The following is a 21,609-nucleotide window of genomic DNA, read 5'->3' on the forward strand; positions in this document are numbered from 1 at the left end:
CGCTCGACATCCTTCCTGCAAGCCTCCTGAATCTTCGCAAACCAGGCGTTCTTGGCTCCTGGCACAGGGTTTGAGATCGTCTTCACAAATGTCGACCATCTCGGATAGATGCCATCAGCTAGATAGTACCCCTTGTTGTAGTGCCGCCCATTGATCTCGAAGTTCACCGGAGGAGAATGACCTTCAACAAGCTTGGCAAAGACAGGAGAGCACTGCAGCACGTTGAGTCATTGTGAGTTCCTGGCATACCAAAGAAGGAGTGTCAAATCTAGAGGTCATGTGTGGTCACCGCCTCAAGTACCACACTGCAACCGCCTTTGGCGCCTTTGTACATCCCCTGCCAAGCAAATGGGCAATTCTTCCATTTCCAATGCATGCAGTCGATGCTTCCAAGCATCCCAGGAAATCCTCTTGCTGCATTCTGTGCTAGGATCCGACCAGTATCTTCCGCATTGGGTGTTCTCAAGTATTGCGGTCCAAACACTGCCACCACTGCCCGACAGAACTTGTAGAAACACTCTATGCTGGTGGACTCGGCCATGCGCCCATAGTCGTCGAGTGAATCACCGGGAGCTCCGTATGCAAGCATCCTCATCGCTATCGTGCACTTCTGGATCGAGGTGAATCCAAATTTGCCGGTGCAATCCATCTTGCACTTGAAATAGTTATCGAACTCCCGGATGGATTCACAATTCTGAGGAAGAGCTTTCGGCTCATCCAATAACGGCGCCGAAATGTTTTGTCGCCATGAAGTGGAGCATCGGCGAAGTAGTCGGAGTAGAGCATGCAGTAGCCTTCGAGATGATGCCTGTTTTTTTGCTTTCACCCGCCTAAAAGCCGAGCCACCTCGCCGCGGCTTTTCAGTGCTCGCCAGCAGCTGGGCGAGGGCGGCGAGCACCATCAAATGCTCTTCTTCCTGGACGTCGGCCTCGGCTTCCTCCTCCAGCAGCGCGGCGAGCGCTTCCTCGTCATCCGAGTCCATCGCCGAGGCAGGAAAATCGCCGAACACCTTGCGTCCGGTGGGCGTGCACCCGTCGCTAAACTGCCCCTCCGCGGCCGGAAACGGCGGCCGGAAACGCCCAACTGCTGTTGGAGGGGCTGCCTCGGCGAACCTCTGCTATTTTTCCGGCGGGGAATGGCTATCTAGCGGTGAAAGACGGCGGCCGGCGCCGGGATATAGCTAGTGGCGGCCGAGGGCGCGGGGGCTGGAAGGCGAATCGGGGAAGAAAATCTTGACTTTTCACCTGAGGGGTGGGCCAGCCGCGCTTTTCCCTTGCGCCGGAGCCCCCGATCGCCCCCTAGTGCGCCGGGTTCGGCCTGCGGTCGCCGGGCGGAAAAAATGGCCGAAACGGCGCTTTTCGTTGTCCTGGGGGCGCGACTGGGGCGTTTTACACCGACGCCGAAAAAGTGGCCTGGGGGCCTGTTGGGGGCGCGGCTGGAGATGCTCTAAGTTACTCATATTAATAGGAGCTCTCGGCTGCCCTGCACCCTATATGAATAGTTTTAAAAAAATACAAGAAAAAAAATCTAAAATTTCAGGGTATCAAACCTGGTCGACCATTCTACTTCTGTGTGAAGTTTCGTGAAGAAATGACATCCATGGTATTCTCAGCAAAAAAGACAAAAAACAATTCTATAAAAAAACAGTTTGAATGAATCGTAAGTTGGACTATATTTTCTTCATTGTGAATATCACGGATGTAATTTCTTCATGAAACTTCGTACTGTGTAGAATGAATGACCAGGTTCGTTACCCCAAAATTTCGGAAATTTGATTTTTTTTCTTCTTCTAGTTTTTTATTTTACCATTCATATAGGGTGCATGGCAACTGAGAGCTCCTATGCATTTTCGCCTTCATTTATTACTGTATAAGTTTATAGTCATTTTCCATTATAAAATTATACATGATGGCAAAATATTATGTTAATTCATTTATTTCTCTCGTCTTTAATTACCTCCTATATAGAAAAAATCATGTGACATGCATGTTATGATCTATGTTACTCCCACTAAGAATAGTCTTAGTCATGCCGTGAGAGCTATCTTGATCGCCCCCAAATCCGAAGCCAGACAACAAATCCGAATATAACAACGGAACGGACGGATCACTCCGGGCTCATTCGGTCTGGAGGAATTAAAACAAAAAAACTAGAGGTAGTATATGAATGTTACAGGATGGCACTTGCCATATCTCGCTCCTACGCAAAAAATGAGGTTTGAATGAATGTGCAGTTTTCTCAAAAAATATAAAAAATGAGTGGTATTCCTAAGAAATTCCTATACCCGTTTCCTACCAATCGAATGCACTTAAAGAAAAATTTCCTCTGAAATCCTATTCTCAAGTTTTTTGAGAAAATCCTCCAAACCGAACAAGGCCTCCAACTATTGGTCTGTATACCGCAGAAAGTTCGAGGTCACAAGTAGCACCCTCGCAAAAAAAAAGAAAGAAGAAGAAGAAGAAGAAAAAAAGATGTAGCTCTGGGCAGGCATGCCCTAGTGGCACGAATCTTCAAGCGGCCGAGCAGACACGTGTGCCTGCGCGAATCTCCAGGCAGTAGAGAAGGGTTAAAGGCCGGGGCGGAAGGGTTCGGTCGGCTTCCTCTCCTCTCCTCCTCTTCCGCGGCGGCCGAGACCCACCCGCCGCCATGGCCAAGTACAACGTGGTGCAGAAGAGCAAGCGCGAGTCCAGCCATGACCGCAAGCGCCGCGCCCATGGGGATCCCAACTCCGGCAAGCTCAAGCACCACAACGCGCCCATCGCCATATCTGGCAAGCGCAAGCGCAAGCTCCTGCGCCGCCTCAACCGGGTAGGTTCTATCCCCTTCCGCCTCCCCTCCTACTGATTTCCCTGACGACTCTCTGATGCTTGTTTGGTGCAGGATCAGAAGGAGGCTGCGATGGTTAAGGCGCTGGAGAACAACATGGGCGACGTCGACATGGTGTCTGCTGAAGGTACAGCTCTCGGTTTGCTTGATTGTTTTGAGCCGAATGGAGGAGATTAGCCAGTTTGTTTATTTGTCAGTAGGTAGGTACTTGCGTAATTTGCACCAGAATTTGGTTTACTAGTGATTCGGGAGCATTGCCCATTTGCTCTAGATGTGTTGCATTCCCTTGGTCGTAGTGCTTTTGCATTGTGTTGCCACATGGTCGTGAGGTCGTCCATTATTTAAGTTATATATGGAATTTGTTCGCGAGTCATGTGTTGTGCGTTTCTTTTAGGTTCAGTTGAACCATTCATGGTAATCGTAACATTGGAGATGTTGCTGATGCTCGCATTGATGTTGTCTGTAATGTTCATCTCGACTTTTTAAGCTCTGATTACTGATTACACTGGTATGATATAATGGTGATCGAAGCATAACTTAGAGTGTTACCTTATTGTAAAATGATTCTATTTGTTGTCAGTCTACTAGTGGCATAAATTAATGGTACACGTAGGTTGAAGAGTTAGCTACCAGTTAAATTTGGTGTTGCAGATAGGATGCTAAGGCTCAGGGTGACACATTCTGAGTTTGTTCCCTAGGTTTGCTTGGTGTTGAAATGTTTGTTTCTTGGTTGCATTCTATTTTATCATGATGAAACATGTTTCAAAACGATATTGATTTATCCAGCTTCTTGAATTATGCTCGGTATATATGCATATCTGTTTTGATTCTCTGAGCTATAAGAAAAGCAAGGTATGCTTCAGTATGAAGATGTCTGCCACACAAAAAAAAAGAACTAGTGATGGACTGATGGTACCCATCTGTATTTTATACTAATTGAATTTACGCTGGTGCCCAGATGGTAGTGATAAAGGTCATATGTAATTATGGAGTGTCATTTACCTCGCTTCTTTACAGCTTCAATGGCATCGTCTACTTTATTCTAGTTCCTAGGTTCCTTTTCTCTGCTAAAGATTGTATTCTTCATTTGTGAAGAAAGACTCGTATTTTGCTCTTGATAGATTTTTGTGATGGTAGGGCTGCATAACCTTCTCGTAAGTTCCGACTAGTTTAGTCCAGCTAGCTAGTTTGCCTAGTGATAACTCTACTTAACCAAGAAGAAACAAGAATCAGTGTCATAACTCTATATTGTTGAATGCTATAGTTACCAAGCCATGGTAACCATTTGAGAAGTGGCATTTATGCTTGGTACCCATTGAGGTAGTTTAAACAAAAACAGTCATGTTTAGAAAATTGCCACACCAAACTAAGGCCATGGCATTGCCGTGGATTATCATGAGATGAAAAAAATAGTAAATAAAGCATCCAGTATTGCTATTCCTGTAGTAGTATTTCAATTACATGTGTAGTTGTGTTTCTAGTATATTATGATAAATGATTGTAAAAGCAAAAAAACAGTGTACATTTTGAGAAAGTAGCTTGGACAGGACTATTTATATGTGCCACTCGTGCCCCTTATTATTTTGTATTATGTCCTTGATTTTACAACATAATGATATATTTGTTTTGCACTGGGGCGCGTTCATGACCAACCATGAGTGCCGATGGACCTAATTCTCTCTGCTGCTTATGGAGGGAACTATGTTGTCTTCCATTTATCTATTTCTGGTTAAATGTTTCAGTGTGTTGTTTGATGTCATTTCTGCATATATTTGTTGCCATCACTTATTTGTGCGTGCGCGTGCGCGTCGCTCATCATTGCAGTGCTATTGCTTACCTTTGTACTTTAACATACAGCATCTTCGGAAACTGCAAAGGATAAGTCTCAGATGAAGTTTAATGTGAAGAAAAACTCAAGAATACAGATCAAAAGATTGAAAGGCAAAGGTTAGTTATTCTGATATTCAAGTAACTTGATACATCAAACACCGATATGTTGCTCCCATTTTCTATCTTTGAATTAACTGAGAAGTTTACTCCTATTCTGAGTTTGTCTGGTTGAAAGATTCACTGTGAGCTTCATTCCACAGGTAGAAAGAAAGCCAAAAATGTGAAGCCGCCAACGAAGGAAAAAGCTGATGCCATGGTAGAGTGACTGTTAAGAGTGAAGCAGTATTGTAATACGAAAGTTTATGGGGCACAAGCAAGGGCTAGCAGTACTAGAGCTTGTGCATTAACTTGGTGTATGGAATTCAGACGTCTTTTGAAGTAGTTGAATGCACGGTTTTCTTCCTGATACCATTTTGTCAATATCTTGTTCTGGTTTGGTTTGAATTGGGCTCAGCTAAATTGCCCGCCTCGTTGTGTCTGCTGTGGTTTGTCGGCTCCAACTGAATTGGAGATCAATGTTGCATACTCTACTCTATATTTCAGATATGGCTACTACGATGACTGCAAACCGCTAACGGAATTGAAGTCTTGTTTTACTCAACGCCGCAACTTAGGCACACAAGTTAAGGGCATCTCCAACACTGACCCTCAAAAAGCCGCATACGTTCAGAGGTTTGTGGGTGTCCGGACCTACGCCACGTACGTAGGACTCCGACGTCCTGAGCCAACTGAAATCCCCTACTGGGCCACTTTTCTTCCACTCTTCTTCTGCTCCCCTTAGCTTTGTATCCGCATCCTCTTTGTTCGACGCCGTCATTGTACCTCTTTGGCTGCCACCCAGGCTTGTTGGACGTCAACCCTCACCCACGCGCTTGCCCGCCTTGGCCACTTTTCTTCCACTCTTCTTCTGCTCCCCTTAGCTTTGTATCCGCATCCTCTTTGTTCGACGTCGTCATTGTACCTCTTTGGCTGCCACCCAGGCTTGTTGGACGTCAACCCTCACCCACGCGCTTGCCCGCCTTGGGCTATGCTGTCGTCCGCATAGGATCCGTCCGTAGCTAGGTACTGTCCGCCCCCTACAATGACGTCCATGGCAGACGCCACGCCCGTAGGTGTTCGGTCAAATGCCTTTGAGACTATTATTTTCTATTGCTCTTCTTGTTGTTTTATAGATTAAGCACGGTGGCAAGGTACTTGGTGATAAAAGATGAGTTGTGTGATGCGTGGAAGGTGATACAGTACTTGGTAATCCTTTCCCCGTGACCCATCCCCTTCGAGCCCTGCTCTTGCCGAGAGCCACTCGGGCACCAGTGTCAACCCCCTTCTCCCCGCCGCCTATCACTCCGACAACGGCGGCCACCCCTGGCTGCGGTTGGTGAGGCACGGCTTCCAGCCCGCAGTCCTCGGCTGGTTCCTCTCGTTAGGTAGGCGAGAGATTGATCGTCTCGGCCTCTCGTCCGCATCTGAGGGCTCGGCGGCGCTGGAGCGCACACATACCTGGGACTTAATTTGAGCCTCTCTAAACCAAGAATTGAAGACTTTGTGCCTATGCTTAAAAGGATTAAGACTAGATTAAGTGGTCGTGCCACCCTGTTGTCCTATGGATCTGAGGAGAAAGAAGCGACTCTGATTTCTTGGGATAAAGCTTGTTTGCCTAAATCCCATGGGGGACTTGGTATTTTAGATATCACCATTCACAATCAAGCTCTTCTGATGAAATATTTGCACAAGTTCTTCAACGGAGTGGACACCCCTTGGGTCAACATTATGTGGAAACCTACTACCCAAATTGTCTTCCTAGTAACAAAGCTTTGGGTTCCTTTTGGTGGAAAGTTGTTCTCAAATCGTTGCCTATCTACAAAGAGCATGCTATATGTGCACCTAGTTGTGGCAATTCCACCTTTTTTGGGACTGATAATGGCTTGACCAAAGGCTTCAGGATGCATACCTTATCTTCACTCCTTTTGCAATAACATTGAGATTTCTCTTCAGCAGTTTTGGCTTTGGAAAACCTGGAAGACTTGTTTCATAGGACTATATCACTCAAGTTCATCGGCAATTCATTTTTCTGACCACTACCATTCAGGACAGAACTCAACGAGATGGCGATGGTATGGATAAGGGTAAATCCAATGCGCGACCGCATTTGGTCTGTCCCTGTCCATTTGGGTTGAAACGGATAGAAGCGCAGCCCAACACGCGGATGCAAATGGACGGGTGTCTGTTTTTCATTCGTCCGCGACACATTTCAGGCCCAAATTTGGGTACGGTTTGCGTCGAAACGGACAGGTTGCGGAGTGCGGGACACCCGCCCTTGTCCTCCCCTTGGCCCGCCCGTCAGGAGCACTTCCTCCCCATTTTCCCCATTCCCTCCCAAAAACCATCCCCGCCCTTCCGCCACCCGCCATGGCCCTGCCGCCGACGCCATCCCGGCCACCACTGCCGCCTGCCCCGTGTGCCTGAAGAAGAAGAAGCCCAAGAAGGTGCTCACGCCGAAGGAACTTTCCCAAGAATCAGCGAAGAGGGCCGGCTGGAGGGCCAGAGATGCCAAGAGGAAGGTCGCTGCCATGCAATAGAAGGCCTCCGCCCAGGAGAACGAGGCCATCGTCACCAAGGCCACGCGACAGGCCCTTCTCCTCCTAGGATTCAGTCACCCCACACCGACCATTCAGGTAGAGTCGCCGCGAACGTCCACACGAAGAAGCTCGAGATGGAAGAGGATGTCCAAACGAAGAAGCTCGAGATTGAAGCGACCAAAGCGAAGACCAAAGCAAAAGAGTGTGGCGCTCGCTTTCATGGCGAAGGAGATGGAGATCATGAAGGTGGACTTGAGCAAGGTGTCCCCGAGGAGAAGGCCATGGTTCGAGAAGAAGCAAAAAGAATTGCTCGAGCTTGATGATTGAGCTATGGCCGAGAGCGCCATCATGTTGCATGCCCGCTTGTGTGCCAGCCTGAACTAGGGCCCGCGAATGGTCTTTTTTGAGCGTTGGCAAGTGTGCCAGCATGAACTCAAGGCGTTTTTTTGTAGGCTGGCACTCTAGCCGACATGAACTATGGGTGCTGGCATGACTATAGCCGCGAGTCCTAATTTTAGTTTTTATTTTTGTAGCAATGATTCTGGCGGATGGACGAGTCGGTTGGGCACAACAGCCACATTTGGACAAGCCCGGCAGGACAACATGCCCACGGCTGACCTAAACGGATAGAATCCGGACAAAATAGACGTCCGTTTATGGTTACGCGTTGGAATTGGCCTAAGTGGGCCTACCCCGAAATTCTAGTGTTTATTCTTCTATGAAGATGTATAAAATCATGATTGGTCTTAGAACTTTGGAAGTGTTCTTCTCGGCTGATGCATAGATCTTCTGGCTTCAGGAATCTTCTGAAAAGAAAAACCGGAAATAGAGTTTCTGAGCCCGAGCTTAAATAAGTTTCGGTGAACAGTAAAATTCAAAGGTGTAGACATTGACAAAAGTTTTACGTGCTCACAAAATTTTATCTTGAAATCACATTTTTGAAAGTCGTGGCAAAAAGAAACAAAACTGATGTTCCAAAATGTTATTTTCAAAAGCATTTTGGAGTGCTCATTTTATTTATTTTTCACAACTTCTAAAAATGTCTTTTCAACATGAAATTTTGTGAGCACATAAAACTTTTGTCAATGTTTGCACAAAAAATTTCAGATTTTTTTGAATTTGTCTTCTTTTTTTATCATTTTACTGTTTATCTCAAGCTCATTTGAGCTTAGGAGCAGAGGAAGACTTTTGAAGGAAAACCATGTTTCTTACTCCCTCCGTTCCTAAATATAAGTCTTTTTAGATATTTCAAATGGACTATAACATATGGATGTATATAGACATATTTTAGAGTATAGATTCACTCATTTTGCTTCGTATGTAGTCACTTGTTCAAATATCTAAAAAGACTTATATTTGGGAATGGAGGGAGTACAACTATAATTGTGTTCTGTGTAATGAGCACATGAAGAAAATCCTTTTGCACCTCTTTTGGGACCGTCCATTTGCTGACAGATGGAGTCACATTATTCCTGTTAGTGATGTCTTTTGGCCTTTTGTATTCAGTTTCTTGGCATTCTCCTGTAGCCTTTTAGCATCCTCATGTATGTGTATATATGGTCGGCTTTGGCCTCTTAAATAATACAAGTTGCTATTCTCAACATGGTATTAGAGCTCTAGGTATTTTTTTCGCACGCGCAACTCGTGCTCTCCCGATCCAATCTCCTACACGCCCGCCGTTGCTTTGTTTTCTATCGGCCCGTGATTCTGCTGTTGCCTACGTTCATCTCCAGCTACCGGAGCTTCACATCCAGCTGCTGTGTGGAATCCAGTGTTTTCACAGCTGTGTGTTGGATCCCATCGGCCTTGGTCCCGATCGATCCAGCCGCTCGTTCCTCCTCCAAGGTCGTCTCCTATTGCTCGCCCCATCCGCGCCGCTGCCCTTCCGGCCGCCCGTCGCTCCTCCGTCCGCGGCCGCCTGACGCCCTCCAGCTTCGGCCGCCCAGCGCCCCTTCGTCCGCGGCCGCCGGCGCCCCTCCGGCTTCAGCCGCCCGGCGCCCCCGTCCGCGGCCGCCCGGCGTCCCTCCGACTCCGGCTGCTACCCACCACCGGCCCCTTCCACTCGTCGCTGCCGACGGCCCGTCCTGCCTCGCTTGTGGCTCCCTGCCGAGCTGGTGGTCCTGACGCGGGTCGTCGTCTCCACCCACCAGTCGCGAAGCCCGACTGATCGAGGTCCCCTGCTGCTCGAGGTTCGACCTCTGCCGTGGGCCTTTTGTCTCCCTGGTCGGGTCGCTGCCACTGTTTTCTGCGTGATTGACTTTCGTCTACGTGGATTGATTATATACCCAAAAAAAGACAGAGGAGGAGCATCATGTCTTCGACATCATTGGGCTATGTCGCCGTTCCACGCTGTCTGGTGATCTTTGATGGTGCTAACTATGCTGAGTTTGCTGCCTTTATGCGCATTCACATGCGTGGCCTTCGTTTATGGGGAGTTCTTTCTGGCGAGGTTCCTTGTCCTCAGCGTCCAGTTCCTCCTGTGGCTCCTATTCCACCGCCACTTCCACCGGATCTTGGCGCAGATGCTTCTGATGATGATAGGGCTGCAGCCCGGGTTGTTGCTGATGATGCGGTCGTTGCTTCTGACCAGCAGGTCGCGGTTTATTCGGATGCTCTTTCCATTTATCGTGACGATCTGACTGCTTATACTCAGTGGTGTGATGATGATGCTCGTGCTGCGGCTGTCCTCACTTCCAGTGTTTTACCACAGTTTGCATCTGAGTTTATGGGCCTCAGTACTGTGTTTGAGATGTGGACTCATCTTCGTCAGCGCTATCAGCCCTCTGGTGATGCTCTCTACTTGTCTGTGGTACGTCAGGAGCATGCTCTTCAGCAGGGAGACTCCACTATTGATGAGTTCTACACTCAAAGTTCTTGCTATCTGGCGCCAGCTTGACAACCTTCGCACTGCTGTTTGTGGCACTTGTGCGTGTTGCCAGACTGTGAGGTCCGACTTGGAGTTTCAGCGTGTCTATGAGTTTTTGTCGCGGCTCCGTGGAGAGTTTGAGCCTCGATGTGCTCAGTTGTTTGCTCGCGGTCGTGTTCCTATTTCTGAGGTACTTGCTGAGCTTCGTGCTGAGGAGACTCGGCTCCGTGGTGCTGGGTTGCTTCAGGTTCCCTCTGTGTTTGCTGCTTGAACTGCTGCTCCACCAGTGATTTCTCGCTCCAATGCCCCACCGCTACTGCCCACTCCTAGTAGTGAGGGTCGCTCTCATGAGGGTCGCTCTCGTCCTCGTACTCATTGCAGCTACTGCAACAGGGATGGTCATCCCGAGTCTGATTGCTTCAAGAAGAAGCGTGATATGCGTAACAGGGAGCGCAATTCTTCTTCTAGGACTCGTGCTTCTTCATCGACGTCATCTACTGTCTCCTTGACTGAGCAGGATATTGTGAAGCTTAAGCGTCTACTTGCCGCTTCAGGTTCTTCGACGGGTACTGCAGGCTCTGTGACTGGTGCTTCTAGTGCTGAGCGGACACCATCTACACAGTCAGGTACATCCCAATGGGTTCTGGATTCTGGAGCTTCATTTCATATGTCTTCCGATTTTTCTATCTTGTCCTCTCTTAGATCTCTTGATCTTCCTATTAATGTTCTTACAGCAGATGGTACTTCTCTTCCTGTGGCTAGTCGAGGGACTCTTTCCACTTCTTCCTTTTATGTTTTAGATGTTTCTCATGTTCCTCGCCTTACCATGAATCTATTTTCCGCGAGTCAGCTTACTGATTATGGTTGTCGTGTCATTCTTGATGTTGATTCTTGCACAATCCAGGATCGTCAGACGAAGGCTCTGGTTGGAGCTGGCCCTCGCCGCCGTGATTCTCAGGGACTTTGGGAGTTAGACTGGCTTCATGTTCCTTCCGTTGCCACCACACCCGCCAGTACATCTGCTTTCGCCATTTCAGCTGTCAGCTCCTTCCAGCAGTGGCATCATCGACTTGGTCACCTTTGTGGTTCTCGACTATCATCTTTAGTTCGTCGTGGTCTTCTGGGGCCTGTCTCAGGAGATGTCTCCTTACACTGTCAGGGTTGTAGGTTGGGTAAACAGATTCAGTTACCTTATCCTACTAGTGAGTCGGTGTCTCAGCGCCCTTTTGATTTAGTACATTCAGATGTATGGGGCCCGGCTCCCTTCGCTTCCAAAGGGGGTCATCGATACTATATTATTTTTATAGATGATTTCTCCCGCTACACTTGGCTTTACTTTATGTCTTCTCGTAGTGAGGTTCTCACTATTTATAAGCGTTTTGCTGCCATGGTTCACACTCAGTTCTCTACACCTATCCGTGTGTTCCGTGCTGATTCTGCTGGCGAGTATATCTCTAAAATGTTGCGTGGTTTTCTTGCCGAGCAGGGTACTATTGCCCAGTTCTCTTGTCCTGGTGCTCACGCTCAGAATGGCGTGGCTGAGCGCAAACATCGTCACCTTCTTGAGACAGCTCGTGCGATGATGATTGCCGCCTCTCTTCCGCCTCATTTTTGGGCTGAGGCTGTCTCTACGGCCACATATCTCATAAACATTCAACCTTCATCTGCTCTGCAGGGTGGTATTCCTTTTGAGCATCTTTTTGATCATTCTCCCGATTATTCGGCACTTAGGTTGTTTGGTTGTGTTTGCTATGTTCTCCTGGCCCCACGAGAACGCACCAAACTGACCGCTCAGTCAGTCGAGTGTGTTTTTCTAGGCTACAGTGATGAGCATAAGGGTTATCGCTGTTGGGATCCAGTTGGTCGTCGGATGCGTATTTCTCGGGACGTGACTTTTGATGAGTCTCGTTCATTCTACCCGCGACCATCCTCCTCGACTTTTTCAGTAGAGGATATCTCTTTTCTCGCGTTTCCTGAAAAACCTCCCTCTGTGCCTAGTATTCCTATTCATTGTCCTGCTGTTGCAGATCCTACGCCATCCTCTCCTACAGTTTCCTCTCCTCCCTCATCGCATGACTCTCCACCTTCATCACCGATATCTTCTCCTTCTCCACCTTCATCACCGATACCTTCCCCTTCTCCACCTTCATCATTGATACATTCCTCGTCCCAACCTCCAGTGATTCCACCTCTTCCCTCCTTTCCTTTCCATTATACTCGTCGTCCACGTGTTGTGGATAAATCTATTGACGTGCCATCTACTTCTGGTGCGTCGTCCTCCTCATCCTAGCCGACTTATGGTCTTCGGGCTCGGCCTCGCCCTCCCCCTGACCGCTATTCTCCTAGTCGATATGGTATTTCGGCTGTACTTGAGCCTACCTCTTATCGCGATGCTATTGTTCATCCTGAATGGCAGTTTGCGATGGCAGAGGAGCTTGCTGCTCTTGAGCGCACCGGCACGTGGGATCATGTTTCTCTTCCTTCCGGTGTTCGTCCCATCACTTGTAAGTGGGTCTACAAAGTTAAGACTCGCTCTGATGGTTCTCTTGAGCGTTACAAAGCTCGTCTTGTGGCTCGTGGCTTTCAGCAGGAGCATGGTCGTGATTACGATGAGACTTTTGCTCCTGTAGCCCATATGACCACTATACGCACACGTCTCGCTATGGCTTCTATTCGCCATTGGTCTGTCTCTCAGCTTGATGTTAAGAATGCCTTTCTTAATGATGAGTTGCGTGAGGAGGTTTATATGCAGCCACCACCCGGCCTATTCGGATGCTACGTGGGCTAGTGATCCTACGGATCGCCATTCACTTTCTGCTTACTGTGTTTTTCTTGGTTGTTCTCTCATTGCCTGGAAGGCAAAGAAACAGACTACAGTTTCCCATTCGAGTGCAGAGGCTGAGTTGCGAGCTATGTCTCTTCTGACGGCAGAGGTGACTTGGTTAAGATGGTTACCGGAGGATTTTGGTGTTTCTGTTACTACACCTACCACCATCTTGTCAGATAGTGCTGGTGCTATCAGTATTGCACGGGATCCTGTGAAGCATGAGCTTACCAAGCATATTGGCATTGATGCTTCTTATGTGCGCGCTGCTGTGCAGGATCATGTTGTTGCTCTTCAGTATGTGCCTTCTGAGTTAAAGCTAGCAGACTTCTTCACGAAGGCCCAGACTAGAGCGCAACATGGATTTCACCTTTCCAAACTCAGTGTTGTGGATCCACCATGAGTTTGAGAGGGGGTGTTAGTGATGTCTTTTGGCCTTTTGTATTCAGTCTCTTGGCATTCTCCTGTAGCCTTTTGGCATCCTCATGTATGTATATATATGGTTGGCTTTGGCCTCCTAAATAATACAAGTTGCTATTCTCAACAATTCCTTCCCAGACCAGAGGCGTTTCCTTCTATGATGAAATCTGCTTATCTATGGTTGTGCTTCCTAGAGAAATTGCACTGGATATCATCTTAATGGGCTGCTGGAGCATTTGGTCTACTAAAAATGAAAAAATCTTCAAACAAACTGCACCTTATTTTCAAGGTTGGGTTCATAATCTGAAAGAGGGACTTTTGGCTACTGACATTAAAGCAAAGCCATCCAAAGCACAGAAGACAAGTCCTAGATTGAGAACCACTTGTAAAACAGCGACAACTAATATTTTGTATTAAATCAGCAACAATTAATATGGATAGGAGGGAGTAATTCTGTCTTCCTGTCCTCCTCAGCAACAACAGTTCTTAGGTTCAAACATGAAACAGTGCTATTTTACGAAGATCGACTTCAACCTCTTACAACGCAACAAAAAAAAGGATTCAGACGGCACCATAAGCACCAGAAGAACCAAGTAAAAACGAATTGTTATAATGATCGGTAGCTCAAAAATTCCGTACAAAAGAATACCTCAGTATACTGTTCGACTGTACGCAACAGGCTCCAGGGAAAAATGAATTTCTATGTGTATCGTATTGGGGACTTCCTGTGGAGATAATATATGCTTACTATCCAAGTTATCATGCGCCACCTGGCCACGCACCCCCCCCCCCCCCCCCCCCCCAAAAGAATGAAATGGAAAAGGGCAACACATTTGTAACTTCTGTCTTTGCCTTTACAGTGTACAGTAGTTTATTTCACTCGCAGCACTACACAAAATCTGCTGTCCCCCAACTGTTGGAACCACCTGGAAAAAAGTCGTCTTCTATCCTACCTGCAGAAATACAAGGAGTTTAAAGGCAGTGAGCTAGTTAGTATTCTTAGCAACCTGGCTTCTTCACAAACTTAATTCTGGATTGGTGAGTTACAGATAGAACCTACGCAGGCTCAAGTTACTTCTATGATTTCCTTCATTCGAAACGTAAATATAATTGTGGGGCCCACATCAAACCAAGTGTGGCTTATATGTACAACTACACATATCGTTTTAATCTTGAAACCTATTATCCGAAACAATGAGAATTTCTGTTTGGATCATGCAACTCCTGTTTGATACCACTATTTCTTTTATCATACACATGTCTGCACATAGTTTCCTCAAATAATACAGCTATTATAGATACATACCCATAAGTTTGTAGGCGCAGAGACGTATGCTTATTAATTTAGAATTTGGTTCCTAATTCAAATATCATGAGCGTACCCATATGGACAGAAAAGATATGTTAAATGCATTCTTGTTCTACTTACTAGAGAAAGCAAGGCATGTAACATGAGCAAACATTCTTATAGAAATTCTGGATAAGGTAAGCCATTCATACCTACAAAATATACGTTTCAAATTGGCAACAGTTGTTGCCTCTCATCAGTTCCAAGCTGATGGCTAGCCTGAAATGACATGAGCAACTTAAAATGTGAGTGTCCGCAATGTAAATGATGTTTCTATTATTCTTGAAGCAAGAAAAGTAGCTTACGTCCTCAGCAGCACCAGCAGTCATATTTACAAAAGAAGAATCAGATGACCTGTGATGTAATAGGCATCATCATACGAGTCAAAAAAATACTTGGAAATCAGTTTATGATCATAACAGCATAAGTAATTATTCATGTGTGTGTGTATCAAAGTAATCAAGGAATCAAGGATTCACTATAAAACAAGTCAAACAAACTGATCAAAATTCATAATCTGACCATTTTAAAGGATATGAACTTACCGATGATTCTGTGTATCTTGCAACTCCAATAATTCACCTGGTTTGTCGTCTTTGACTTTAGCTATAGGTGAGAAGAACTGAGAACAAATAGAAGTTACACAAATGGAAGAGGAAGAAGGTTGGCTAAATAAAACTGAAGTTAAGAAATGGGTAAGGATACCTGATGCATTGAAATAAACACCACTGATATGCCCAGGAGAAAGTTAATAGTCAAGGTATGTCCCAGAAAAGCAGCAGAAGCTAGACCAGTAAAAATTGTGGCAACAGTTGAGGAATACTTCTTCAAAATTGTATCTGCAGGATAATTTCAATTGATAATTTAATGAGGAGAATTGTGGAAGAAATAGATAAGAACAAACACAATGTACAAAAGAAAGACTGGAAGGTAGAACATTTACCTGCATACTTGAAGAAGAATGAAGAAAGAATGCCTTGCGCAGCATTGTTACATATGAGAAACATCGTAGCCCTTGAATGCCCTTGAAGGATATTAAAATTCTCGGGCCCTGTAAGAAGACATTACATCAGAAACATGTGCTGCACCAACACTTAAGTAGCATTATGACATTTCATGAACAGATGCTTTGCACATGACAGGACAAAAAAGAACATGGCTATCCTTTTTGTTCTGGGATCTGACAGTGGTCATTGGATAAACAACTAGAGATAAATGCTCATATCTGGCCTCAAGGTTTAGTAAAAAATAATCATATTTCAAATTCTGAACCAACCAGGAAATCACTCCTTCGTTTTAACAGCTCATAAGAATAAGTAATACCCGACTCCCATCCCTGGATTGCACAACTAAGAAAGCACTAAGGATGATAATATAATACAAACTTTCTGCCCGTATAACGTGAAGTACTTACTATCCACCTAGCATAAAAATACTGGGCATTCAACAAAGGTGCATACCTTGGAATAAGGCCGTCCCAAGGATGCCGAGGAAGTTGAATATTGCACCATATCCATACAGAAATAAATTCTGTGAAGTACATCAAAAGAACATCCAATTAGATAAAAGGGCAAAACAATCACAGAGATGGAGACAAGAATGAGCCCATGCCTTACGACAGGAATTTGGAAAAGTAAAAGAGAAATACCATAAAATAACCGTATAGTTCGATAGAATTAAAAAATATGGCAGTTACTCCCTAATAATTTTGAACAGATTATAGTCAAATTTAAGGAAGTACCTGAAGATAAATACTAGTATCTTGACTTTTCATTGCATACTCGTTGTAGACAGAAGCTAGTGATGGAACAGTTACCTACAATTCACAGTTTCAACTGAATACACAGCAACTTTAAGCTCGCTGCCTGTTGCGACAGCTTATAAAAACAAGTGAAAGAACAAAGGAAAAAACTAAAGAACCAGATGGCCCTGACAGCAACTTACAAAAATCAGTGTATAGATGTATGCGATAGCAGTGATAGGAAGACCGAATGCCGTATCGCCCGCAGGTGCAGTTCGAAGTTGATTGATGCTGATCCCAATAAGTAATAGAGCAAGAGCTTCCCACTGCCAACATTTGAAACAAGAAGCAAGGGAGAAGTTAACATTGCTGAGAGTCAGAACTTTTATGGCACTTTCCATGTACCTTCTCCTTAGTCATTATGCTCAGATATGCTTAGATATATGAAAATTCCACTATCACTCCTCATTTCCCAACCATTTGTAAGAAATGCATGGGTTTAGCCAATAAATCAACCACATAACCATGGCTATCGTGCTGAGGGAACATGGCAAGGCATAGCCTGTACCTAGCCAATATTTCTGCTAATTTATTTGGGATATGCACAACTACCAAAGGAGGCTGAAGCTGAAACGGTTAGCAGAGCTTTCCACTGCTAACTTTGTCAAAGGAATTTGGGATGAAAAATCCTTTCTTGTAAATAGCTTTGACTGGTCACTATAGCACCTACTAGGCACCGAAGGCATGACATTCCTATCTTGTACAGTAAAAATTAGATGATAAAATGGTGTCCCGGATGAAAAAGGCAAGGTTGAAATGGCAATCATAGCCCAACAGCGTAATCCACCTCAACCCTGCTCTGTGGCCTGAAGAGCCAGCTGTAAAATGCAGCTGCAAGAACAAGGGAAGCAGGTGAAAGGAGGGGGATACAAGCCATGGTGCCTGAAGTTCAACCTCTGAAGCAGCACAAGGATGTGGAGGAACAACTCCACCTTGCTGCTACAAAGTGTACAGCACTAGTGTTGAAGGAACTACTTCAACGTGCTGTCCTAGATATCACTCTAGAGGCGAATATAGGCCAATATGGCAGCAGGAGTTCAATACAAACTCATAGAGCACAAGATCTAGTCCAAGATCTTAGATCGAACACAAAGTTCTATTATAGGTAGTGGGGTACATAAGTCTGGTTACAAACTAGAGGTGAAGACCTAATTTACAGGGCTTTGGGAAGCCTTCACATCTCAACTTCTACTTATAGCTAGAACACTCTAGAAAACATTACTTAAGATTCAACATTCTACTCATGGCTAGAAGACTCTAGAAAACAGTAGTTAGGGTTAAGAAAAGAAACAAATACTAAACTAGGGTAGAAGTATCTAGAAATAATCAAACAGATTTGACTTATATTTTTTTCTTTGTCTTCTCTCTATTGTTCCTCATCAACCTTGTAACTCAATAATCAGACCGTCGGAGACAAAGACAACTACGACATGCAGTGACATCAGCGGCAGTGGCAATCTGCAGCCAGAGCAGAAGTAACGAGCCAAGATGTGGTGGCAGCGGCAAGGGCTCGGCGCAGCAAGCCAGTGGAGACAACAGATAGGTGGCTTCAGCATTTGATTCATAGGATTGCAAAAACACAGGAATAGAGAAAACGTAGGATTGGAATGGCATGTCCATTGGATCCCTATAGGATTTGTGAGTTTGTTTGATTGTGTCACGGGAAAAACAAAGGATTTCTTCCAAGAGGTTGGAGTGGATGTTAGAATTCCTGTAAAATGTAGTACAAATGAATCCTTAGGAAAAAATCCTACAGGATTCAATCCTACGAATCAAACGATCAACGTAGGAAAAATTCCTAAGGATTCTAATCCTCCAAAGATCCTATGAAAATCCTTTGAATCAAAGAGTTTGCAGGTCCCTTTTTTTCCTTAGCTACTGTATGTATGTATCTCACTTCCCTCTTCAATGATTTACCTGCTCTCTATTTCCATCCTCCCACTACAAGCATCCTCATCACCTGCCTTGCCTCAGGCAACACTATACCATGCCTTGTCGATGCCTTGGACGCCACAAAACGGCTATGACCACCACCCAAGACCGCCTCGACGCCTAAACGACACTTTGGTGATGCCTTAGTAACTGATACTACTAGTTCTAACAATTTCTAGTAAGTTCAGAATACCCTGATCAATGCTTCTTAATATTCCTAATATGATTGGGTAATAAATCATGTAAAATGAGGCAGGTAGAGCCTAATCCAGTAATTCTTCAGTTACATGGTAGTAACAAATAATCTAAAAGCATAAAACAGTTTGGTAAACTCAATCCTCAAACTAAAACTAAACTGTAGAAATAACTGCAACAGGATTTAAACGTCAACCTTACCTGAATAACAGAGAACCTCCTTCTCATTATAAATTTCAGAAGAACAGCTATGACCAGTACCTAGAGAAGTTTGGATCACAAATGGTGTTATATATGCATACACACCAATACAACTAAAGCATGACATCTGAGTAGGACAAGAAAAGTGTACCTTTAGGTTGCTTAGCATTTTCACAGTTGAAGGATTGAAATACAACTGCACGATACGCTCAATATGTGTCAGGTATAGCTGTACGTCAATCTCACAAGGCAAAAAATGTTTACTCATGACAATTGCAAGACTCTGCCTCTAAATCCAATGAAACTTACCTGCATGATAAATTTAAGGTAATTGTTGATGGCATATAGAAGTGCAGGGACAGCTAGGAGTACATTATTGCGGGCTGCCTACAAAAAGAAATGATTGAATTATCAGATAACAAAAGAATGTGATAAAAGAGTGAAACAAAATATTTTTAAGTGTGGGTATAGGGAAAATAGAAACATAATATTGGGGTAAAAGTAATAAGATATAAAACAACATGAAACTATATAGAACAAAAATACCAAGCATTGATTCAACGTTGAAAACGAAAGCATACACGCAATGATATGAACACAAGCAACAAAAGGGGCGTAAACTGTATCATCATGTGGCCAGATACATCACCTGTATAAGGGTTGAACGTGCCAGAAGTGGTTTTTCCCCAGCCTTTTGCTTTCGAGACTGTCAGATTAGTACAACAACATTAAAGAGGCGAATAAGAAGTGAGGAGCATAAGCTATAGAGAAGCCATCAACAAATTAATATGTCGCTTGCAGCTATTATGCACCATGAAAAATATACTGGTACACAAATTTCCAAACAGTGTGCTGTGACAAAGTTTGCCTATGGTGATAGGTGAGTAAAGAACTTTTGCTACAGGAATAACCGAATAATTACATGTGTTATGCAAGATATGTCAAAAACAGGCAAGAGCCTAACAAGCACAAAATAAAATTCAGAACCATCCAGACAAGATATGAGTGTAAAAAATGGTGTTTCATGTATAACATCATGTGACATCATCGGCGTACATGCACAATAGAAAAACATTGGAGCAAGAAGCCAAGAACAAACCTGAATAACTAGCATCACGATAGCAAAGATAACTTTTGCAACCTCTGTCAAAAAGTTAACACTGATGGGGCTGAACTGGAACTTCCCATCTACTTTTGACATGAACACTAGGATGGGCTGCAGACAACAGTAAATTATTAAAGTACGGAACCTAATCATGAACACAGCTCTCCAACTTACTTGGATTATCTTTCGCAAGAAAATATACTTACTTCCATTATCTCTAACAGAAAGCTAATCATAAGAAAGTAACTTACTAGTCCCTCTATCCCGGTGTATTTTCATTCATTAAGGTAATGCTTTGACCAACAATTACTATTGATACATGGTTTGCGCCATACAAAATCGCAAGTACTTTTTTAATACGAATCTAACGGCATCAATTTTATGTCACATAAACCACATATTAACAAAGTAATTGTTGGTGAAATAAGCCTCATATTTTGACACGAGAGAGTACTTGTTACCAGATAGATGCATGTAACGTTAAAGAAGGGGCCAACTAACTGAAGCATGCAGACATTGCCTCACAATTGTTCGACGCGGATCATGGCAAAATACCATTTCACAAGTATTTGCACCACGTGATGGATTGAGCTGATGAGAACGTAGTAGTTCGATTATCGTTACAGAGAGGTAGAAACACACCTGGAGGCCGACGAGCATGCAGTCGCCGACGACGAGGAGGAATTTGAGCGCGCGGAACTTGGACGTTATCTTGTTGTGGTGCTTGTCGTACGCCCTGGACACGCTCCGCGGGCTCGGCGCCACCAGCCGGGAGCGGCACGCTGTGCATTCCATCACCCCGTTTCGCTGCATCTCGCCCAAGTCGCCACCACGGGAGCACGCCGCCGACTAGATGGCGCTCAGCACTCCCGGCGTCCGAGCCCGAGGGATCCCAGAAGCATTACTAGAGCAACCGCGCCGTTTCAGCCAATCAACAGTGGCGCATCGGGTATGACTGGAAGGAAGAGCGGATCTGAAGGATAAGGCGTGTCCACTGTACCTCGGAGGAGGCGGGGCGTGGTCGGTGGCGATCTCGCAGATCTGGGCCTGGCCACCGCCGCACTCGACGAATCGGGCACCGCGTGCTTGGTTGTAGCTTGCCGGCTCCGGCGAGCGCGCGGAGGCTGGATCCTGGGAGATGATGGGAAGTGGGCGTGAGATGCTCGTGCCGGGATCACGGATTCCGGCAGGAGTAGCGGTGGGGAAGAAAGGTGTGAGGGGCGAGAGAAGGGAGACACGAAAGCAGGGCGGGTGTTTCTCTGTATTTATATACTGCTCATATCACTGTGTTTTTTCCTCCTCTGCTGGTTTTCTGCCCTTTTGGATCTTTTGATTTGATTTGCTCACTTGCAGATCTCTGAAATATATACCGTTTTGAAATTAGTATAGCATTTGATCGAAGAATTTTTAATCATACGATAAGAAAATACTTCAAGAGGTTGTAATACATCAAGAGCAAAGATTTTCTTTTTAGAAAAAAAAATCATGTGGATTTCAGTGCCACGAATACTCTAAAGGAACAAAAAGTAGAAAGCTTAAACATCTCAAAACAAAAGAAAAATAAAATTTGAAAGGATTAAATGAATATAAAATATTTCCTACAACAACGTTTAAAGAACAATAAC

At 45.0% G+C, this 21,609-nt stretch overlaps 2 protein-coding genes and 1 long non-coding RNA gene across 3 annotated transcripts; 2 read left to right on the forward strand and 1 right to left on the reverse strand.

Annotated features, from left to right (window-relative positions):
• The first annotated feature begins 2,543 nt into the window (after positions 1-2,543).
• LOC123144750 (uncharacterized) lies at positions 2,544-5,122 on the forward strand. The gene is made up of 4 exons (XM_044563974.1): positions 2,544-2,808; positions 2,881-2,953; positions 4,684-4,773; positions 4,917-5,122. Exons 1-4 carry the CDS (start codon positions 2,647-2,649, stop codon positions 4,979-4,981), a joined length of 390 nt encoding a protein of 129 aa, XP_044419909.1. The 5' UTR covers positions 2,544-2,646; the 3' UTR covers positions 4,982-5,122.
• Positions 5,123-9,047: 3,925 nt separating this feature from the next.
• Positions 9,048-11,481, forward strand: LOC123141508 (uncharacterized). The gene is made up of 2 exons (XR_006470337.1): positions 9,048-10,784; positions 11,063-11,481. It is a non-coding gene; the product is annotated as an uncharacterized lncRNA (long non-coding RNA).
• A 2,508-nt stretch (positions 11,482-13,989) lies between these two features.
• On the reverse strand, positions 13,990-21,235 carry LOC123144751 (CMP-sialic acid transporter 5). The gene is made up of 16 exons (XM_044563975.1): positions 20,985-21,235; positions 20,627-20,888; positions 19,979-20,095; positions 19,529-19,585; positions 19,189-19,266; positions 19,031-19,075; positions 18,880-18,939; positions 16,695-16,817; positions 16,492-16,566; positions 16,211-16,280; positions 15,694-15,801; positions 15,456-15,589; positions 15,296-15,372; positions 15,056-15,104; positions 14,903-14,969; positions 13,990-14,355 (listed from the first exon to the last, which is right to left on the reverse strand). The coding sequence occupies exons 2-15, from the start codon at positions 20,795-20,797 to the stop codon at positions 14,919-14,921; spliced, it is 1,215 nt and encodes a 404-aa protein (XP_044419910.1). The 5' UTR covers positions 20,798-20,888; positions 20,985-21,235; the 3' UTR covers positions 13,990-14,355; positions 14,903-14,918.
• Between the last annotated feature and the right edge of the window lie 374 nt (positions 21,236-21,609).

Source organism: Triticum aestivum, chromosome 6D (assembly GCF_018294505.1).
Source record: "Triticum aestivum cultivar Chinese Spring chromosome 6D, IWGSC CS RefSeq v2.1, whole genome shotgun sequence".
NCBI classification, from domain to species: domain Eukaryota; kingdom Viridiplantae; phylum Streptophyta; class Magnoliopsida; order Poales; family Poaceae; genus Triticum; species Triticum aestivum.

What these genes read in the sequence shown, in the direction of transcription:
- LOC123144750 (XM_044563974.1), top strand. Translation starts at nt 2,647, where the DNA reads ATGGCCAAGTACAACGTGGTGCAGAAGAGCAAGCGCGAGTCCAGCCAT. An exon ending in CGACATGGTGTCTGCTGAAG is followed by an intron (nt 2,954 to 4,683) that starts GTACAGCTCTCG and finishes TTTAACATACAG; the next exon opens with CATCTTCGGAAACTGCAAAG. An exon ending in CAAAAGATTGAAAGGCAAAG is followed by an intron (nt 4,774 to 4,916) that starts GTTAGTTATTCT and finishes TTCATTCCACAG; the next exon opens with GTAGAAAGAAAGCCAAAAAT.
- LOC123144751 (XM_044563975.1), bottom strand. Translation starts at nt 20,797, where the DNA reads ATGCAGCGAAACGGGGTGATGGAATGCACAGCGTGCCGCTCCCGGCTG. An exon ending in AAATGCTAAGCAACCTAAAG is followed by an intron (nt 18,940 to 19,030) that starts GTACACTTTTCT and finishes AAACTTCTCTAG; the next exon opens with GTACTGGTCATAGCTGTTCT. An exon ending in GGAGGTTCTCTGTTATTCAG is followed by an intron (nt 16,818 to 18,879) that starts GTAAGGTTGACG and finishes AAATGTTGGCAG; the next exon opens with TGGGAAGCTCTTGCTCTATT.